The following is a 21,491-nucleotide window of genomic DNA, read 5'->3' on the forward strand; positions in this document are numbered from 1 at the left end:
GGCCCAGATGCATCTCTAAAACAAAAATGGGAAGATATGATATGTTTTAGTACAGAATATTGAAGAATGAGGTAAATAATGACAAATTATTTATGATCTTTTGATTTACTTTAAGTTGTAATTTTGAATARGCTTATGTATCCTTTTAACTATTGGGCAGGCTGCACTCACTATAGGAAGCAGATGCATACAAATAAATATTTTCAAGTTCAAACTTGAGAGAAATGATCAAAAATACATTGTAGATCAGACATAAAAAGAAGTACRGTTAAAAGTGCTGAAAAAATGAGAAATCAGTCTGTGTCACATCTACTTTTTGTTGTAATAAAAATAATTGATAGATACTGAGTATGAACTAAAACAGGAAATTAAGCAGTCTAGTTTGGGACCATCTATTACTCTGGCTTTACATGTKTCCTTACACAATCTTTACAAGTGAAAAGGAAAACTCTTTCTTAATAAAACAGTTCCAAAGACAAAAAGTGAGATTATTTAAAATGATCAACATGAAACGGGAAGCAGGTAAATTACTGCTAATGCCAAATATTTATTCTTTAATTTCATTATTTATTTTTATTCTATATAAATAATCATCAGAAGGAGAGGAGGGAAGGATATGAYATTCACAATAATGAATTTAAAGTTAAGATTTTGTCTATCTTGTATTTTAAAAAAGTACAGCAGATTCGATGCATTTTATGGTACAGTAATATTACAGCATAAATCTTCAGGATCCTTTTGTATAGGATTTATTCATTCTGAAGTTCAAAAAGGATGAATGACATAATTCGCTAATTAGTTTGGAACTCTTGACAAGAAATTCAAAATCTAAGTAAAATTAAAAAGACAAGTCCTAGATTTTATTTCTTTTGTGCCAACTGTCAAATAGCTTAATGGTACTGTTGAAAACTAATTGCTTTTAATGAAGTTTGGTGATGTTCAAGAAAATAATCGTTTTGGATTCATGTTTTTATTTGTGGAAGTGTCTATCTGTCTATACAAACTTACTAGGACTTACTGCTTTCTACCAGAGTTACACGAYTGGAGAAGGAACAGCTCTTGGAAGCAAGCAGAACCTGTTGCAAAAACGGTGAAGCAGTGGCTTACCCCAAGAAAGTGAACAGGGCATTTACRTTAACTGGTGAAGTTTTAATGAAGACTCATTTTCCAGCATTAAAATAAGTTTAAAATGCTAATGTACTCATAAGACCAGAATCATTTAATATAGATTTCCAAACTGAACATGAAATGAATAAGGATGCTCTGGTGTCTCACAGAAGACATGCTCAGCTATAAATGCACTACATTAAACTTAAGCATATAGTAAGAAAAAATGGGCCTACTGACTGCTGTAAAAGATTACTGCTTTTCYMAGATACTTACCTCCTTGAGATTGCAGATAACCCAATCAGTAATCACTCTTATGATTCTGAATTTAACACTTGTGTTCTGAGCTTTGCTGGCAAGGATCACACTGTTCCTTTATTTCTAAATATATATATATTTTAAAAATCAATTATAGCAAGAAATCTATGACTTTCATTTTTTCAAAAAATTATGTTTAGGGAGAGGATGGCTCAAGATGATAACAGTTTTTTGAAACTTTTTGAAAAATGAAGGAAATGATAAATTCATGAGACTCATGCAAAAGACAGAGATAGAAAAGGGAGAAATAATAAATGCCTTGAATTGACATGCCAAAGGTATCTGGAGATCCAAAATATTGTTAGTAATGAAAGTGAAGTGGGGAAACATGGAGGACTATGGATGGTTCATTGGGAGATGTCAGACATAGCATGAAATCAGGGGTTCATCTAGGAGAGGAAGATGAAGAAGAGAGGGATAGATGTGTGTCACAGACATGAAGATGAGAGCTGAAGCTGTACTCGCCATCAGGCTCACCCAAAGACACCATCTATGACAACAGGAATGAAGAAAACAGGGTCAATTCAAAATTCATTACTGAATGTGGCAGTCTGTGTTCAGGTGCTTACAGGTGAACCAGACAGCTATGTCCTCTCTACTGTCAAAGCAGATGACATGGACGTGATCAGTAAAGTCTAAAGGAGTGGGGCATCTCTCGAACGAGGAAAGGCTGAGTTGGACCTGTTTAGCCTGGAGAAGAGAAGCTTGAGAGGGGATCTGATCAATATGTATAAGTACCTGAGGGGAGAATGTAGGGAGGAGGTGGCCAAACTTTTCTCAGTGGTGGCCAGTGACAGGACAAGGGGCGTTGGGTCCAAGTTGAAACCCAGGCAGCTCCATCTGCATGTGAGGAAGAACTTGTTTGGTGTGAGGGTGCCAGAGCCCTGGCACAGGCTGCCCAGGGAGGCTGTGGAGTCTCCTTCTCTGGAGATCTTCCAAAGGTGCCTGGATGCCGCCCTGTGTCCCGTGCTCTGGGTGTCCCTGCTGGAGCAGGGGGTTGGACTGGATGAGCTCCACGGGTCCCTTCCAACCTCAACCATTCTATGTGATTCTTTAAAGGCAACACATCTCATCTTGGGTACACACCCATATTTGTCAAACAAGCTGGGGGGTATAGAGGATGCAAAGATGGATGACACATGAATGTTAATGTTTTTGAGCATACTTCTATATGAAAACTACGGAAAATGAGATTGACACTGAAAAGGAAAGGAAAGTCACGAATGAGGAAGGCTAGTGATGGAAAACTGCTATATAGGATGGATTAGTAATGAGGTAAGTGAAATTTGACATTTCTGATCCCAGGAAATTTCAACCACTATTTAATACTACACTTAGAAAAAGATTCTCCTAAAATGCATTCAAGAAATTGAAAAATTTCATTTTTTTTAAATCAAAAAATAAACTCAATCAGGGCTGATATAATGACATTTAATGTCGTTTAGATTGGAGTTCTTTTTCAATATTAAACTACATTTCTCTATTGCTTTATATGATTAATAATTCTTTTTCCGTACTCTGAGGCTCCATCAGGAGATCACTCGCTTGCAACCAAACAAACCCTACAGGTCTGTTCAGGGAAGTCTCCTCACAGAAAGAGATGGAGCAGAACAACAACTCCTACAAGGCATTGCTCTACGGGTAAAAAATAGTTAACCATTTCTGAAGTGAAAACTAAATTTTCACGAACCACTTAAAAGACATATTCCCATTCAGACTAACTCAAATGTTTTATTCATATTTTTAGAAGAGAAAAACAAATTATTTTTAATAAAGTCAAGATTTTCTTGAAATATATATTAAAAAATCTAGCTCTTTTTCTTTTTGAAGAATTGACAACCATTTATGCACATTACTCTTACAAAATCAAGATAAGCATCATACAAACATAGGGTAAGGCAATTCTTTCTTCAAAGAACTACCGTCTAAGTAGATCTGACAGACAGAAAGTCAAAGTAATTTGTTGAAAGTCACACAGCAGGTCCATGACAGAGACAGAAATAAAAATCAATCCTTAAAACCTCCTAACCTGCAAATGGGGCTTGAAGGGGGGTGTCGTTAAAGGAGAAGAAAAAGTGCCCAAAGCATGGAGCAACGGATGCTTCACTTGGTAGAGCTTGTCAGCCTCTTGGAAGAGACATGTGTAGATTTGTACCAAGAGGAGGGATGTGCTGGAAGGCTGGTTCCAGAATTTGTAAAGAGAAAGGAGCAAGCACTGGGATTTGTAGATACAGAAACCAAGGAAAATGGAGAATTAGTATTTGGCAAAGGAGCACCAAAGAGCTCCAAGTGAAAGAGCAGAAATGCCTGCCACAGAGGGGGGCCCTCAGTACTGCTAGTCCAGAAGCTCCCGACCCTCACAGTGCTGCTCGGCCATGGGCTCTGCTGGGATCTCGGCTGGTGCCTTCTTTGCTGGCGGCAATGAGGGAGCATTGGCAGCGTTTGCACTCAGAGGAGAACATGCAAGTTCGGCGATTAAAAAGAAAAACCGGTTACCGAATCTGATAGGCGGTACAGACATTATAATATAGCTCAGTGAGTCTGTAAAGATTTCAAATGTAAAAAAAGGTATGTTAACAAAAACACAATGTATAGCAATAAAAAAAGCAAAGCACCACTTCCTSCCAAACCCTGATGACTTGCTAACTTTTAGTTTTACCTCTGAGGAAAAAAAGTGCCATAATAAATCATAAAGGTAGGTAATCATAAATCATTTTTGGTGTAAAAAACATCCACCAAGCTACAGATTAAATGGGTGTGAAATATGCATAATACATTACATCAAAAAAGAAAAATCCAGTTTTGTGTGCTTTATAACAAACTCCTTAGTGCTGGACCACAATAGCTTGCTGTAGTGACATTTTTAGGCTGATTAGCCATTTGAGGAGCCTTTACATGAATTGAATTTTTAAAAGAAAAAAAAAAAAGAAGACATTTTTGAAGAACCTTAGGAAAAAGAGAGTTACAAAACAACAATCTGTTTAAGAATAGAAGATCTCTCCCTAGAGTCTTTTATGCTTCAAGTACTTTGCATTAACGAGCTAAGCAACTCGTAAAAAGAACAATATGATCTAGCATACTACAGTCATTCAGTAATCCACGAGTTAAAAAACTGCAAAACAATACTACTTTGTTAACACAATCATGGAAGTTTTTCTGTATTTTAAAAAATTATTTCAATATTTGCTGTGATCTCAGTATACAACTGCTAAGGAAAAAAATGAGTGACCCACATCAAGTTAATGTAACTGTGTCTGATCCTGTGCTCAAGAGATACTGGATTTTTTTCCTTCGCTTTTTTCACTAGTATTCCATAGGGAGCAAGCAAAGACACAGCTCCATGTAAGTAACATGAGAGATTTCTAACACAAAACTCGCGTGCCCTTTCTGTGTCAATAATACTTGTGTTGCATTCATTGTAAAATTTACCCTGGGAACTGGTGTCGTCAGTGCCGGAATAAACATCACAAAATCATTTAGACATGAAATTTCTGATGTCAGAAGAGAACATGAGAATTACTGCTGAAATAAGGAAGGGATTTTTGGAACACAGACGCCTTTAAAAAATGAAGCCATTTATAAAAAGCAGAAATGCTCAATACCAAACYAGTGATTCAACTGTAGGTTTATATACCTAGAAACTCCTCAGTGACCTCTTCTATCAGACTAAAATGGCACTGAGCTTTTTTTCTATTAATAATATTTACATTAACCAATTTCACGCATTTAGGAAATCTAAAAATAAATCAGATGCATTGCATGTAACCTATTAATACATTTAAAATATTTTAAAACACTTGCATTAATCCATGCATGTGTTTAATACCCTGTATCACACAACAATAAAACACGTAGCAATCTTTATAAATCATCATTTCCTTAAATTAAATCATTGCTGGCTAATTGAACTAACACTGAACTATGAAACAATTAAATAAACCTCCAGGAAAAAAAAAAGAAAAAAGAGATTTTATGCAATCCATCTCCGATGTGATTTTAGAAAATGATTTTGGTTACTGGAACTTCACTGGAGAAAATAGGAAAATTATAATGACTGCATATATGACAGTTTGATGAGATCTATATTCACTCATCTCTCCTGCATAACAACTRCAATAGCCTTATGCATCTCCATCACTGTTATTTTCATTTTTTAAACAATTATTAATGCAATAACCTCCCCCCCCCAAGCTCTGCTCCTGAACTCTGGCACACGCTGATCTATTTGCTCCCCCACACCCTGCTTTATCAGACGCTGTTTTGTTTAAATTGGCGATTAAATCGCATAGCACTGTACCTTTAAATACAAATCAAACAATATTCATATTCCCACGGTGCTGCTAGTTTCCCTTATGCTTTGAATCGCCTGTAGATTAAAAGCTCAGGATCTGCAAAGGGATTCTGCTCTGCAGACCAAAGTTCTCTGTAGGAGATGAGGGAGAGGGTCAGTCCAGGAGTCACAAACACAACAGGCAGAAAACGCGCTTGTGATCCTCAGCTTTGGAGAGCATCAGAAAGCAGAATAAAAAGCAGAAACACATGGCACACTGAGAACTGGTATCACTTATGGCTTCTAACCAAGGCAGCAATTAAACACCTTTCATCATTCCCCGAAAGCCTTATTTCTGCGAGAACCGAGACACACACACACACACGCACACACACACAAAGGCAAATCCCCTCTGAGCGGCAACGAAAACTTAATAACCTACCATTTTCTTTGCACTCTTCTGGAGGTTTAGCCTTTTTCGCAAGTCGTGGATCCAGCCATGATGTTGTCTTTGTGTTATGGCTGAAAAGAAAAGAGATCACTCTGAGCAGACACATACTGAAAGGAATCAAGTTTATTCCTTAAGAAAAAAAAGGGTTAGTCCAACAAAATTGCAATCGATACACTTAATTTGCTTACTGGTTCTAAGTAGCCCTGAAGGAGGTGTAAGAGTAATTGTGCAAGGCAGCTGTAAATTTGGCAACCTCAGCTCCCTGTCCTCAAAGCAGCTATTTTTATTAAAATCAACTAGAATGTTGCCAAGTTAACCTCATTGAAAATGCAGAACTCATCCAGAGCAAAAGGAATTTATTACAAATACAGTGTTCTCCCGTTGAACGAGTGCAGGCGACAGGATTCTGTACCACTCTCACAGTTTTCAGGGAGAATTATTTTCATTTTAAGCCTGTCCTTTTCATAAATACAGGTTTGTTATTTCTTACCAGCAGCACCGTCAGGGCATTACAAAGTGATGCAAATTACAGCATGTGCCTGCGAAGTCTACATTTCCGGACAGAGTGATTAATGATACTTTGTTTAACAAACCTTTATCTATTCCATGTATAATTCTTCTATCAAGATAAAACAGATATTGCACAGGCTGAATGAATCATGTGGTGTCTTTCTATACTCAGAATAGATGTTTGAGGAATCAGCCATGAAATGGGCTTGAGCTAGTACAGACCTGCTTTCTATGAGAATATTTTGCCAAATGAATTGGTACTTAGAACAGATAATGAGACTTACAAAGAGACTTTTTCAATGTTTACCTTTCTCATAAGCTTTTGAATTTGGAGCCATTTTTTCAGAAATACGTTAAAAAAGGAAGGCTATACAATAGCAAAGGCTCTGATCCTTACTCCTTTATTTTTGAGATGCYTTTCTTACAATACCATCATTCACAGCCCATTCTAGCCCATGTTTTATTTATCTGCTACATCCTAAGAGAACACTCATTCCATACAACTTACACAGTACTGAATTATTTAGATTATTATTAATTTGCTGTGTCATTTTAAAGTGTGATTAAGACCTCTGTTATAAACAGTAGCAGGAGCTGAATGAGAACAGGGGTGAAGGTTACGAAGGCAGGGCCTTCTCCCACCTTGATTCCCTGTTTAGTCCTTGGTAGCTAATTCCTCTCTGCCTTGATTTCCCCGTCTCCGAAACTAACTATTCTATCCGTCTCTGATGCTAAGTATTTCCTAGCATTATTCTCACTAAGCTAGCTCTTTCATACGTACTTTGGACAGAAAACGGCAGATATGAGCTAGGTATAAAGTGGCAACTAAAATGAGAATTTTAAATTCCATTTAAATTCCCATTTTAAGCACATTCTACTCGGAAACACCATTCATGACAGGTAGAGAGAATAAATTAAACCCTCACCTCCTTTCAGAGGGTGGATATATTTGCAGAGCATGAAGAATGATAAGCTAAAGGTAAGGTAAATTTGAAACGATGCCTTCAGCCTGTGCTTGATTGCAAATGTAACTAAGATGCTTTCTCTGAAGATTTTGCTGCCTGTGGTCTCCTGTAGGGTGTATTTTTATACTGCAGTCACAGCTTAACTGCAGCTTGTGCAGACATACTTGAGCTAGCTTTAAATTAACTAACGGAGATACTGGCAGCGATGACATTGCAGCAGGATGGAGCTCAGCGTGGGCTCCTTGCTCGGGCTTCTACTTGGGTGCCTTTTGCAGCGCACGYGCCCCTCCTCGCTACCCTGAGAATCATAGGATCATGGAATGCTTAAGGTTGGAAGGGACCTCTGAGGTCATCTAGTCCAACCCCCTTTGGCAGTGCCAGAGCTAAAGCTGGGTTGGACGTAGCTGTGCAAGCTGCAGTCGCACTGTAACCTGGACATGTCTTGTATAATTGCTACTGTCTCCTAGCTACTAGATCCAAATAATTTTAGGGACACCCACCAGCTGTAAGAAATAAATCAGACCCAAGGGTAGTTTGTTACAGCTTTTAAAAAATACTGCTCACTACTACAGTTAGTAATGATGACCAGTGGGTCTCAAAACATTTTACAGAGAAAATAAGAATTATAATCCCTGTTTTGAAGATGAGGAACCCTCTTTTAAAGATGAGGAAACTGAGACACAGACTCATCAAATGCCTGTCCAGAGGCAAAGCCAGGGGCACRGCCTGTGGCAGGAGCCCTCTCCGTTGCAGTCCAGCTGGCCGGTCCACACAGCAGCAGAGCAGACCCATTCAACAGTCCTGAAAATCCCTTTTAGCTGCATTTCTAAAGTAGGCCTGAAAACCCATTTCAGGCCTCTACAGAGGTAGGTGACAGGCTGAAAATCAGCCCAATTCAGTACGACTCAGTACGACAAGTTGGACTGTGTTCTGCATGCTCTTGTTCAAATAAAGAGGAGCATCAAGCAACAGCAGCACTTCCCTTCAGCATAAATGYGGCTTTCATGAGGGCAGTAGGACCGATGTCTTCCAATTTTGTGCACCATGACCATTGTTTAGATAAAATCATAAACAAAAAAGTCAAAAGCTTTTCCAAACACAAGAATGATCCTTCAATCTGAAGCAAAATGTCAGAGAGCGAAGACAGTAAAACCAGTGTATCATATAAATCCACTCTTATGCCACCTGCTTTCCTCTTCTTTTATTCCTCTGGTTAGTTACCACCTCCTAAACATAGCCAGCTACTTCAAGAAAGCAATATTCTTCTACAAGAACTTATATCTGTAACAGATAACAGACGAAGCAAAATACCATTTGAAACCCATCCATATCCTCCTGATCCTTCTTCCTTGTCCTGCCTTCCCACTTTACCTGTATGAAGCTGTATGAAACAGCTATGGAATCTCTTGCCGTGGGTCTTAAAATTTTTCTAGACAAGTGCTTCAGCACAAGGTAGAAATCCTTTTCTTGATGAGAAGACTAACCCTACTTAAAGGAAAKTAGAAACAACCCCACCTGTCTTCCGACTTTCCTGTATTACTGTGAGTGTCCTTGCACTATATTGCACTCCTTCTTGGCATTGTCGTAGCAACCAGGTGCACAACAGAAACACTCCCACGATGACAGACACGATTGCCCTCGCAGTGCTGTTGGGAAACGAGGGAAATAAGCTGTCCTACATATAGTGCAGTAGGTTGGTATGCATGGGTATGTCTGTTCTGAGGGTTAGCTGACAGGGTGCTCCCCCAGCCTCCCGCTGTGACACCTTTCAGGTGGTAGGTTTTGGAGAGATGCTGCTCTTCTTATAGATGATGCTACAGCTAATGCTATGGGGTGTCTGTTATCTTTCAGCAAGGACTGGAACTGGGGCTAGCCGCTATGGAAACACATGAAGAAGATGCACCTTATTCCTCGTGCAGATAGGACAGATTAAGAATGGGAAGATCAAAAGCGGGGTGGCACTGGCTTGCTGAGTGTCCCAGGGCAGGTGGAGAATGCGCCTCTGACAGGACAGCAGCCCTCCTGAGCGCCACGGCTCTGCCTGCTCACCGTGCAGTTCTGCAGCAGACCAGCATCTGGAGATGCTAAAGGGGAAACAGAACTTGGCACTACACGTTTTTTGATCTAATTCCAAAGAATACTTGATTGTAAGTTTGGCAGTGGTGAAGAAGCCAGAGGGAACACCAAAATGGCCAAATTAATACAAATGGCGAAAGTAACATCAATGCTTATCTGCCACAAGGTCTGCACGTGTAAATACTTTTAACTCGTTAAAACCCYGCAAAAATGCACAGTGCGTAACCTGCCTGGATTATGACTGTGTCTAATAGTGTGTGGCTATTTGGGGAGTCTTATCAACAAACCAGAAGGAAAAAAGGGGTCAGGGATTTACCCATCAGTTATGAATGAACTGCAGAGACAGTTGTGGAAAACTGCTCAAGCAGGCAGTCAGAGCGGTTTTCACTGACTGACTGAGAGTGAACTGATGCAATCAAAGTGTTCTGTGAGAAATACTGCTGCATTTCCAAAACCAGAGAATCCCAGAATGGTTGAGGTTGGAAGGGACCCCTAGAGAGCATCCAGTCCAGCCCCCTGCTCCAGCAGGGACACCCAGAGCACGGGGCACAGGGCGGCATCCAGGCGCCTTTGGAAGATCTCCAGAGAWGGAGACTCCACAGCCTCCCTGGGCAGCCTGGGCCAGGGCTCTGGCAYCCTCMCASCAAASAAGTTCTTCCTCATATGGACATGGAACTTCCTKTATTTCAACTTATACCCATTACCCCTTAAAATTTTTCTGCTGGCTAGTGTTTAATTACTCAGCAATAACCATAGCTCATAAATAAAAGACAGGTTTAGACTTGTCTCCATCCTTACACAATTTCTCTGATCTTTATTGCTAACTCGGAAGACTTAGCCCAAAAGTGGATGCTGACAAAGAAACCATGCATGCCTTAAATTCCATCTTAAAATCAAGAGGAAGGTCTTAAGTTGGAAATCTGATAAGCAGTCAAGGAAGGATCCACTTTATTTTGCTCCATTCACATACAGAAGTGGCATAGTATAACTTCTTTGAAATTCATTCTAATTTACTACCTGATAATACAAAATAGAAAGAGCTTCTAGGCCTTAAGAATATTGTAAATTGGCAGAATAATGTCTAAAACACAAAATAAAAGTTGCCCTTTAAAGCCACTGAGCTTAACATTGCAACCAAAAGTTACTAAAATAATCGCTGCATAGTTAATTTAAATCATCTTTACCAAGTATTTGCATCCCACAGAAACAGCATACCATAAACAGTATTCTCCAGTATGAAACACAGATAATTCTAAACATACATGAACGCATTAAATAAATAAAATGAAAGAAAGTTCAGAATATTTCCTAATGTGTCTGACTCAGTTGGCCCATTGCTCTGCTTTAGAAACCTTGCGGAGATGCTTGATGTCCCAATTCCTCATTATCACCATTGGATGTAGCAACCAGAGCCTTCAGAAAACCTGACTAGCTGCTCCTCAACACCTTCAGGAGTCCAAATATGCTGCAAGTGTCGCCCTTCTTGTTTGACAATGCATTACCTTGCCGTTATAGTTATTTGTTAGACACTATGTTATTTTCCTTAAGATTTTATTTGGTGGACTTGGGTTACCAATTTGCCAGTTTAAACCACTTTAATAAGTGAAGTTTCTTTCACTTACAGAGACTTCAGACAATCTCCAGAAACATTTTTTAAGGGAATATACAGAAACAGTAATAGCCTTAATGTCTTTTGAAAACACTGCAGACCTATGCTAAACTGTTACTCCTGCAAGGTATGTAATTTGCATGTTATTGTGTAATTTGCATGTTATTGTGAAAGGCATTACAAAATGGGTACTTAGCAGTGCGCTGCTTTAGGGCATTTGGGGACGGCGCATATGGGTTTGTTTGGGTTTTTATTGTGAATACATTACATTCAAGATGGTCTTCAGTATAACAGCTTGAGCAAAGAATAGTGCATGAGACATGAAAAATAAAGTGCACTGTAGGCCACCTGACTTCTAAATGCTTTCTCCTCCCTCCTTTTTGCACGCCTTAGATTTATCAATATGCACAGASAGCACAATAATGATTTCAAGTAATTTATGTGCAGAGGGACGGTGAAAGCAAAACAGAGCATCAAAATGGCAATTTTGCAATTCATCCTTTGTTGGCTGCAACTCGAACTTCTTGCACACATACAGCAACAGATACAAAAGGGACACCTCCTCTGGCTATGATTTGAATGAAAGTACCTATGACGGCTGGTTTGTCCTGAACTTCACGCTGTCACTCTGTGTTAGGAGTGCCTGGAGTACACTGTCCTGAAGGGACACAGGTCTAGAGGTCCCAGTTGGCTTTGGGCAACAGATAAACACTTAGGTATCCAACCTAAATACAGTGGTGGTACCTCTAGGCATTCACAGGGGAAGAAGATGAATATGTAAGATTTTTTGAGGAATATATAAATGCCTAAAGCTTGTTAGACTTGGACAATTTCTGCTGTTTAAGTCACTGTGTTTGACTCAGGCAGTTAAACTATTTCTAAATTAGATTTTGGATAACATCAGTTTTGGAAAACGACCTTTGTTCACAAAGAAGGGATCTGACTTTAGCCACCTAGAAATTATGCAGCTAACTGTGTGGAAATATTCTGTATTGAGGAGTGTCACCTATAGAGAATAGTTTGCTTTACCATCTTAGGATGGGACTGAGGTCCTAAYCATATGCACTTAGTGCCACAGGGGTTCTCAAATGCCCTCCAGCAACCATTCCAGGTTGGAGAAATAGGTTTTGATAGGTTCTGTGTCATATCTGCCAGGTCCATGCAGATATCTTGGGCTATTAGTGCACCTACATTAGTATTTAGCTCAGATCAGGAAGACATTTTTTATAGCCAGTCTCCCAGTTATCTTCATTTACATACTAGTTTATATCACACAGCATTCTCACAACTTGTAAGATGGACTTTTTTTTTAATTTGAGTTTCAGTAAGAARATGTACTGTAATGATGCACTTCGGCAACTCATAGGTTCATAGTACAGATCATGTGAAAAGAGCTAGTGGCTGTAGATCCTTTGTCATCAGCACCAAGGGCTTCACTCTACAGTCTACTACTATTGCTAAGATATGAGTATGGTTTAGGTTAGAATAGATCTAGAATGATTTTAAATCCAATCTGGTCCCATGGCCTGAGTCCCAACTAGGGGCTAGAATCTGTTAAGCGCATTTGGGGAGGATCAACTTCCTTTTCAGTCGCATTTGAAAGGAATTCAGTTTATGTGCTCTGAGATGTGAAACAAGGAGTGGTAAATGAGGACAATCAGAAGATCGCTTCCGAAGTTGACTCATGATCTAAATTTACACACAACTGTAGATATACCCTGGCATATCCTATCTCATCTTTATTGGCAGAAGCATCAACATTTAAGCAAATGAATTCTGCCCTTAGGGCATGTTGAATCAACCTCTGAAAGTAATTATCTGTMTCCCTTGACCACAGGAGTCTTACTAGATACTACGTACTAGTACTGGATATTCAATGCTAGATGGCAAGCAAGATGAGCTAAATCTTCTAGTACATTACATATAAACAAAGAAACAAAAAACAGACAATACCAGAACAAGACTATAATACCACTACAAACTTCAGAAGAAAGGTGTCTGAAGAGGAGTTGTGCAGAGCAGCAGAGAGCTTTGGGCGAAGACAAGAAATAAGAAACTGAAGAAAGACAATGAGAATTGAGCTGGCAATTTGACTTGGACATCAATATAGATAAAAACAATAACAGAGAGCAAGGAAGTATATACCACTAGCACAAATTAAGAATGTCTTTACAACATTGGAAGACAGGAGAAGAAATTCCCAAGTATTACAAAGTTTTAAGTCTATTCTACACTTTTCTAACTAACAAAACGAGCCAATTCTGCATTTCATACATACAGAGTACAATGAGTAAACAAGAGCGTCTGTAACATATGATGTTTGAAGGGACAGAATACGCTCTGAGCAAGTTTGCAGGTGATATCAAACTGGGTGTAGTGACCAGCACTCCAGAGGGCTGTGCTGTCCTTCAAAGGGACCTAGACAGATTGGAGAGTTGGCCGAAGAGGAACCTCATAAAGCCCAAAGGCAAGGGCAGAGTCTTGCACTTAGGGAGGAGTAACCCCAGGCACCAGTACAAATTAGAGGTTCACCTGCGGGAAAGCAGCTCTGCAGAGAGGGACCTGGGAGTCCTGGTTGACAACAGGTTACCCATGAGGCAGCARTGCCCTCGTGGCCAAGGAGGCCAATGGGCTCCTGGCTGCAYCAGGAGGATGTTGCCAGCAGGGCAGGGAGGGGATCCTGCCCCTCTGCTCAGCTCTGGGGAGGCCGCAGCTGGAGTATTGGGGGCAGCTCCAGGCTCCCCAGGACAAGAGGGATGTGGAGCTTCCAGAGAGCCATCAGAGTCCAGGAGGCCACGGGCCTGCACTGAGGAAGCTGTGAGCATCATGAGAGGCAAACATCTGGGCAGGCTGAGGTGAAAGGAGGAGGAGGAGGAGGAGCTTCAGGGGTGCTTCCAGGAGGCAAGAAGACATCAAAACTGCAACTCCCACCAAAAGTTCCCATTGTGTGTGTGTTGGAAACAACCAAGTATGGAAATAGTCTAGACTCACTGTAGTCCAAAAGGAAAGAAAAAAACAGGAATGAAGAACAAGGGAGAGGAAACCTGTGGGTAGCAGGTGTTTGCTGAAAACTTAAGCTTCGGGGCAAAGAAAAGAGCTCTGCTTAAGCACAAGCAGGTGCTCAAATGCTGAAGAGCCAGAAAAGTCTTGACAGAAGCAACAGGGGCTGCATGCCCTGCAACCTCCCACTTTATGTGCAGTCACCCCCCACTTGAGCCAACACCATTTCCTCTCAGGTACTGTAGGAACAGAGGGCGCAGGATGTACAGAAAGCCAGCACCAAGCCTGTCTTGCACATGCACTTCATTTCTCTCTTTGTGTGCAACCAGGCAGCTGGAGGTCTCGGACTAGGTCTTGCTTTCTGCATAAGGTAACATCTTTATTACAGTCACTGCTACTATATCTGTAGATGTCCTCCATGAGAGTCACTGAAGTTGGAAAAAAAAAAAAGAAGCAAAGAGAAAAGAAAAGAGAGAAAAGAAAAAAGAAGGTGGCCACGGGCAAGGAAGCGAAGCGTGTGGTGAGGGGCCAAATTCATATTTATCAGCAAAGACCGCTTCACTCCAACATTTGATTGGATGGACCTCTTACAAGTTTGTCTTGTGAGTGCAAGAATAAAGACTTCTTGGCAAATGTTTCTATTGTGAATGTTGGCAAATGTGTTCTATTCTATTCTTGGCTAATGATTCTATTATTTTCTGGTCATTTCTCCAGGAAAGGACCAGGCAAATGCCTGTGATGGAGGTCTGCTTCCAGGACTGCAAAGGTTATGGACATAAAAAACAACAACAAGAAGAAGACACTCCTCACTTTTTTCTTTTATTACAATCATTTTTTTTTTTTTTTTCATCCTGATAGGCCATATCTCAGCTTTCAAGTTGTTGCCTTAACTACCTTGTCTTAGGAAATTAGCTAGTTTCCATCTCATTCTTGTAGTATCATAGAATTCTAGAATTGTTATGGTTGGAAAAGACCTTTAAGAACATCACTCCAAGCGTAAACCCATCACCACTATGTCTGCTAAACTGCCTACGTGTCTTATCTACACGTTTCTTGAACRCTGCCGGGGCACTGACTTGATGACTTCCCAAGGCGTGGAGTTGTGGCCAAAAAGGCCAATGGGCCTGGTGGAAAGCAGCTCCACAGAGAGGGACCTGGCAGTCCTGGTGGACACTGTCACCCACRAGGCAGCAGTGCCCTCGTGGCCAAGGAGGCCAATGGGCTCCTGGCTGCACCAGGAGGATGTTGCCAGCGGGGCAGGGAGGGGATCCTGCCCCTCTGCTCAGCTCTGRGGAGGCCGCACGTGGAGCATTGGGGGCAGCTCTGGGCTCCCCAGGACAAGAGGGACGCGGAGCTTCTAGAGAGGGTCCAGCAGAGAGTGACAGAGATGATGAAGGGACTGGAGCATCTCTCATATGAGGAGAGACTGAGTGAGTTGGGCCAGTTTAGCCTGGAGAAGAGAAGGTTGAGAGGGRATCTGATCAATATGTCTAAGTACCTGAGGRGAGAATGTACAGAGGAAGGGGCCAAACTCTTCTCAGTGACAGGACAAGGAGCAGTGGGTCCAAGTTGAAACCCAGGCAGTTCCATCTGCATGTGAGGAAGAACTTGTTTGGTGTGAGSGTGCCAGAGCCCTGGCMCAGGCTGCCCAGGGAGGCTGTGGAGTCTCCTTCTCTGGAGATCTTCCAAAGGTGCCTGGATGCCGCCCTGTGCCCYGTGCTCTGGGTGTCCCTGCTGGAGCAGGGGGTTGGGCTAGATGAGCTCTAGGGTCCCTTCTGACCTCAACCACTCTGGGATTCTGTGATTCTGTAATGTATGTAATTGAGCTTGATTTTGAGGTGTCTGATTTGGGTGAGGGCAGTACTGATGGCTGACCACTCATGACAGCAGAYGCCTCTATGGACTCTTTGGTCTTTTTTCACTTACTTCAACAGTGCGCGGGGCTGACACAGCACACATTGATTACTAGAGATCCATCAAAGTGAATGCTCACTAACTTTGCTAGGACAACACAAGGTTCACTTTCTAGAAGCAGAATTGGAGTCTTATGTAGTGCTATTCCAATTTATATGAAGTATTTTAATTATTCTATGTTTTTATTAGCCTATATTCTAAAATAGAGTAAAGGTGGGAAACAGACTCCTGTTGGTTGCCTGTATTTGAAAATTAATTTCCATATATAAAGGAGGCTAGAAAGAACCCAAGAAATCTATGTAAACAGCTCATCTTAAGAAGTAAYGGCAAGCTTTTTCAGTAGAAAAGCTGCTCTTCTTGTCTGTCTGTAAATATTATTTAAGTAAATTATTAACTACACATGGTGTCATGCACCTATGTCAAAAAAGAGAAAGAAAGAAAAAGACCTATCTGTGCTCTAAAATACAAATATCCTCTGAGTCATGCAGTGAATCTGCTATCTCTGTTTTTTTTTTTTTTTTTTTTTCTCTTGCCAGATCTTGAGACAAAGGAAATTCCTTCCAGTGTATTTTAGAAAATGCAACCCGGGCCATTAGTTATTAACAAATAAATAATATTATCGACAGGTAATCCCTCTTCTTATGAAGTCTCTCCTTTCATTATAAATCTGCTATATTTCTCCTGAAGGGAGTTTTGATAAATGAACTCATCCTCAAATTTCGAGGGTCAGTTGGAGGTGAATGTATGACGGTGCTGTTAGGAAATCTATGTATATTTTTCCTGTGATAACACAGAACTCAAGAGTACTTAACTGCTTGAAGTCCTCGGAATTTAAATGAACAATTTACAAGATCCTCAGATAAAGTAATAAAAGATGCTGCCAAATACATTTTTTACCCATTGTGATGTACAGTTTAAAATGTTTGGTTTTGATCTATTATTTAATAATCTAGTACAATCTTTACTACTGTTTAGAGAGATGTTGTTAGACAAACACGTTTTTGTTGTCTTTTTATCTTTCTGTTTTTTGCGAAAGCAAATGGAGTCTCTTTATGCCATTAACCAAAGTGACTTGTAAACAAAGAGGCAATTTAACAGCATCCCCACAGCATCACATTCCAGCTTAACCCTGCGAGGACTGTGCAGTGTGGAAACTCAAGCGATCAAAGAGTCCCCACTTTGTTGGGAATCCAGTAAATAATCTCGTATCTATACAAAAATGTAATTGCACATTTTTGGAATTATTYAAGAATATAATTGCAAGGGCAAGGAGCCCTTGTCACATTTTTTTCTGTCCAGTCTGTACCTCTGATTGATTTGTCTGATTTACAYAGCATTCATTTAGTGGAAGTGAATCATGAGTGCTGCCAGAACAACTACAGTAAACCAGAGTATTTCTAGTGAAGGAAGGAAGCTGTAACATCAAAGGGATTTCAGGAGTGCCAGAGCTGCTCTGTGGAGCAGCAGGGTTATGTGAATTCACTGTATTTCACTAAAAAAWATATATTTATTTATTATTAAATTGTGTGCTCTTATACTTAGCAGTATCACAATCAAAAAAAACCAAAAAAAAAACCACTCTGAAAAAATTGCACCTCAGATCACAGAGCTTTTGTTGCATCACATAAAATAAAATTCCCATATAATTCAGTCTGTTCTCTGTCAGAGATTTCAGTATTTCCARAAAAATTAAATTTGGGAGTGAGGAGTGAGGTTAAGAAGGAAACAGAGGTTTGAGCCAGCCCTGAGGTGATCTCAGTTCTTGTCTGCTTGCTTGGGCGAAGTTGTTATGATTATTCTTTTTCTACAGTAAGTGTATTTTTGCCTTTTTTCAGCGAAGACACTTAAGTGGCAACAGCTTATGCTCTGTTTGTCCTTGTGTACCCCAGAAGCATGCCAGTGTTCGTGGCACAAAAATTATTCTTCTTATCATTTAATTATACTTTATTCAGCAGTTCCTGTAAGTAAACATAAACGCTCCCACTTTCTCTCTGAAAATAGTGCTATACTGATGCGGGGGGTTTCCTTTCTCTTTGTTATGGAACATGAGCTAATGTCAACTCACTGATGTCCTCTGTTCTTATTCTGGTGGTGCATATTAGTGGTTGCAYTTAGAGAAGGAGGAACTTTCATATCCATTAATTCAGGGAATTTGCTAATTAGCAACAATAGCAACAGGAATGTATAGACTACTAGGAGGAAAAAAAGCTCTACACATTATTAATTCTCCTCATTGTCCATTCATTTCTTTTATTATTTCTAGATATTACATGCCTCCCTATAGCACATAATAGGTAGCTTTATGCTTCCTATCTTTCTTCTCTTGAATTGACTAAAAGCCCAATCCGCTCCCCCTCAGCCCACAGAAGGAAACAAGAATCCAGCAATTGTGCAAATCTCCTGTGAACATCAGAACAGCACAAAAGCCTCGCTTTTGATAGAAGACACAACAGCTTTAATTGCTGCCATCAAAGCGCTGCACAGTCCAGTTACCTCTCTTAAAAAACCAGCATGCTTCAACATACGTCAATAATGTAGGGCGGCTACCAGTTCTCAACAGCCTTGACAGCCAGAACATTCCTGCTGTTTTAGTGAAGAGGACCTTGATCACTGCTCTCTGTAATGCTTCCCTCCACTGTACAAACCATTCCCCACCCAGTTAAAAGCGAGATGTCTGATAAAAAAAGAGAAAAAAATATGACTCACTCAATAAAGTAGACTTCTCCTTTTTCTGTATAAGCCATTTCCCAATTATCGGGCAATGGGCCCAAATCATCACTCTCTTCAGGTTTTGTCTGCTTTGTTACATCCATTTCTTCCTTTGCTTCTTCAGGCTGAGTATATCCTGGTGCAGGACAAGGTTGGGTGGAAGATACCTCCCCTGAGACACCTGTACTCTTTTCTTCATGTTCGCTTGATTCTACAAGAGAAGGAAAAACCCACAATTTTTGGATATCTAAGCAAAGGATGGACAATTTACTGCGTGCAACYTCCAAGCAGTATGTTATAAACTGTAAGAAAAGAATTCTGCTGGATTTACACAAGGGATACCTCCAATTATGGATTTTATGTGGATAAGAGAAAAATAAAACAATAAAAACAAATGAAAACAACAAACTATCAAAGAAGTCAGAGAGTTCTGGATCATTGTGCCCAGACGTCTTTCCAAACCAGCAGTTAGCACTGAACAGAAGGTGGCCTCATATCCAGCAGCACTACCATCCTGTGGCTCCAAGCTTCATAGCTTTTCAAACTAAAGAACTATAAAGTAAATACTCTGCTGCTTTACTACAGAAAAGCAGATCCTTTTTAATTAAGAAAGCATACACACTTATTGCTTTTCCTATACCTAAAGATAGCGAAGAAATCAATATGACAACTTTGCAACTCAGAAAGATATATACAAAGTGATCGGAATTTCATTACTAGTATCATCTGTTAGAGRCTTAGTTGCCACCAGCCAGTGCTAAATACCTCCTACACATCTCACTGTGTCCCATAACAYACTCAGGAAGGTCCCTTCCTTTCCTATGCCTTTTTAAAGGCATACTTTACTTTTACATASACACTTTTATTTGATCTTTCACTCGTTACTGATTCTACTTTCCATAAAGTCAGAAATCAGGTTGTTTCCCTTTGGTTTCCAGGAGTAGCTCTGCTACCTCTAGTTCCCACAGTCCAATCCAGATACTCTTAGCTAAGTAAAAAGTGCATTAGACATAGCAACARCTACTAAAATAGCACTGAAAAGAAAGAAAGAGAAACATAAGACAAATCTGCAAATGCACCTCAATGAAACCTCTGCTAAACAGAGAGCAGATGATCTCTAGAGGTTCCTTCCAACCTCGACCATTCTGTGATTCTGTTTACATGGAGAATAGATAGGAATAGCAGATAGGAGAGTAACTGCAGAATATTTGCCTCCACTCCTGGATACTACATTCTCACCTGTGAAACAAATATTACATAGGAGGGCATTAAACCACAAAGCTAAAATAACAAAAGTGAAGACACAATCTTTTCTCGACTAAGTACCAGCTGAGATGGAGTATATTTGAGAGAACTTGTACTAGTAAAGAAACAGAGGTTTCTTTGCTCACGGAGGTGGAAAAACTTGGATGTCCGAGCTACTAGATAGGTGTTTGCAAGCAGTGCTTTCTTATGTGGTCCATCTAGGAACTACCTCTTAAAAATGAGGCAGAAATATGTTGTCTCAGTGGACAACAGAAGTGCTCATCCTCTATCCCTGGATCTTTGTTTTCTGCTGCACTTAAAGGGAGACTGACCTCATTGAAAGTGTGGACCTCTATATTTGTCTAAATGTTGGGCTCTAACTAAACTGCAAAAAAAGACAAATTCACCATCCTAGATGTATTGGTTAAATTTCCACTGATTATGGGAGAATTCTAGTCATGTCAGAAATGACCATACTTGTGAAGACAGTTCAAGTGAATTCGTTCCTGCTTCAGCTAAAATGCTCATCTTCTGATTAAAATAAGAGGAATGAATCTTGGACCTAGTGAGTATGGCTTATGAAGGCTSTTGCTGTAAGTTCATCAACAGATGTAGGTCATGAAGATGTGGACAATGAATATGAGATGCCTGAGAAGAACAAAATAAGAACTGGATCTTGTAGCATTTAATCAGAGATTAGATGGGTAATATTATATATAGCTTGTTCATAAAGATATGCAATAAAGAAATAAAGGAAATATGTACGGTTTTGTATCATTATGAAAGTATGTACATCACATGCTATAGATGGACTTGATCTTATGTGGACAGATATATTGAATGTCTGTGGATAATCATTAAAAAAGGAGAAAATATATTTTTAAAAGAAGCCCACAATGTAGTCTAGTTATTATCATTAAACAGTAAGTTCAAGAAGATGAACATTTTTTGAAAGAACTAATGGAAGCATCCAGAGCACAGAACTGTGCAGATATTTATGTAGAACATGTAGGAGGTGGAAGACAACTTGAGTGAAATGAACTATTTTGTGACTCTTAGGAAAGCAAGAAAGAAAAAAAAAAACCAAAAAAACAATAACAGCAATGGACTTCAAAAAGCAGATTTCCAAAAAACTCAAAGAATTGGAAAATTTGATGTTTTACATTATGGCATGTAAGGGCAAGAAAAAAGGAGTTCAGGAGAGCTGGTAAAGATAAGATAAACAATACTAAGAGCATAAGCACAAATTGTCCTAATGAAAAAGATAGTAAGTATAATCAGAGATCATTTCATTATGCTCTGACTATTCAATGGTGT

The 21,491-nt window shown here is 39.9% G+C and overlaps 1 protein-coding gene across 5 annotated transcripts in view; it reads right to left on the minus strand.

Annotated features, from left to right (window-relative positions):
• MAGI2 (membrane associated guanylate kinase, WW and PDZ domain containing 2) overlaps positions 1-21,491 on the minus strand; it is a 674,980-nt gene that overhangs the window by 202,545 nt on the left and 450,944 nt on the right. For all 5 annotated transcript variants that reach the window (XM_026046375.1, XM_026046373.1, XM_026046374.1 and 2 more), the window contains exons 5-6: positions 18,927-19,140; positions 6,138-6,217 (exon numbers count right to left, since the gene is read on the minus strand). In XM_026046375.1, the coding sequence (XP_025902160.1) occupies positions 6,138-6,217; positions 18,927-19,140 (294 nt within the window). The remainder of the gene's footprint in view (positions 1-6,137; positions 6,218-18,926; positions 19,141-21,491) is intronic.

This window comes from Nothoprocta perdicaria, unplaced genomic scaffold (assembly GCF_003342845.1).
Source record: "Nothoprocta perdicaria isolate Ctin4 unplaced genomic scaffold, notPer1 scaffold_44, whole genome shotgun sequence".
NCBI lineage: Eukaryota > Metazoa > Chordata > Aves > Tinamiformes > Tinamidae > Nothoprocta > Nothoprocta perdicaria.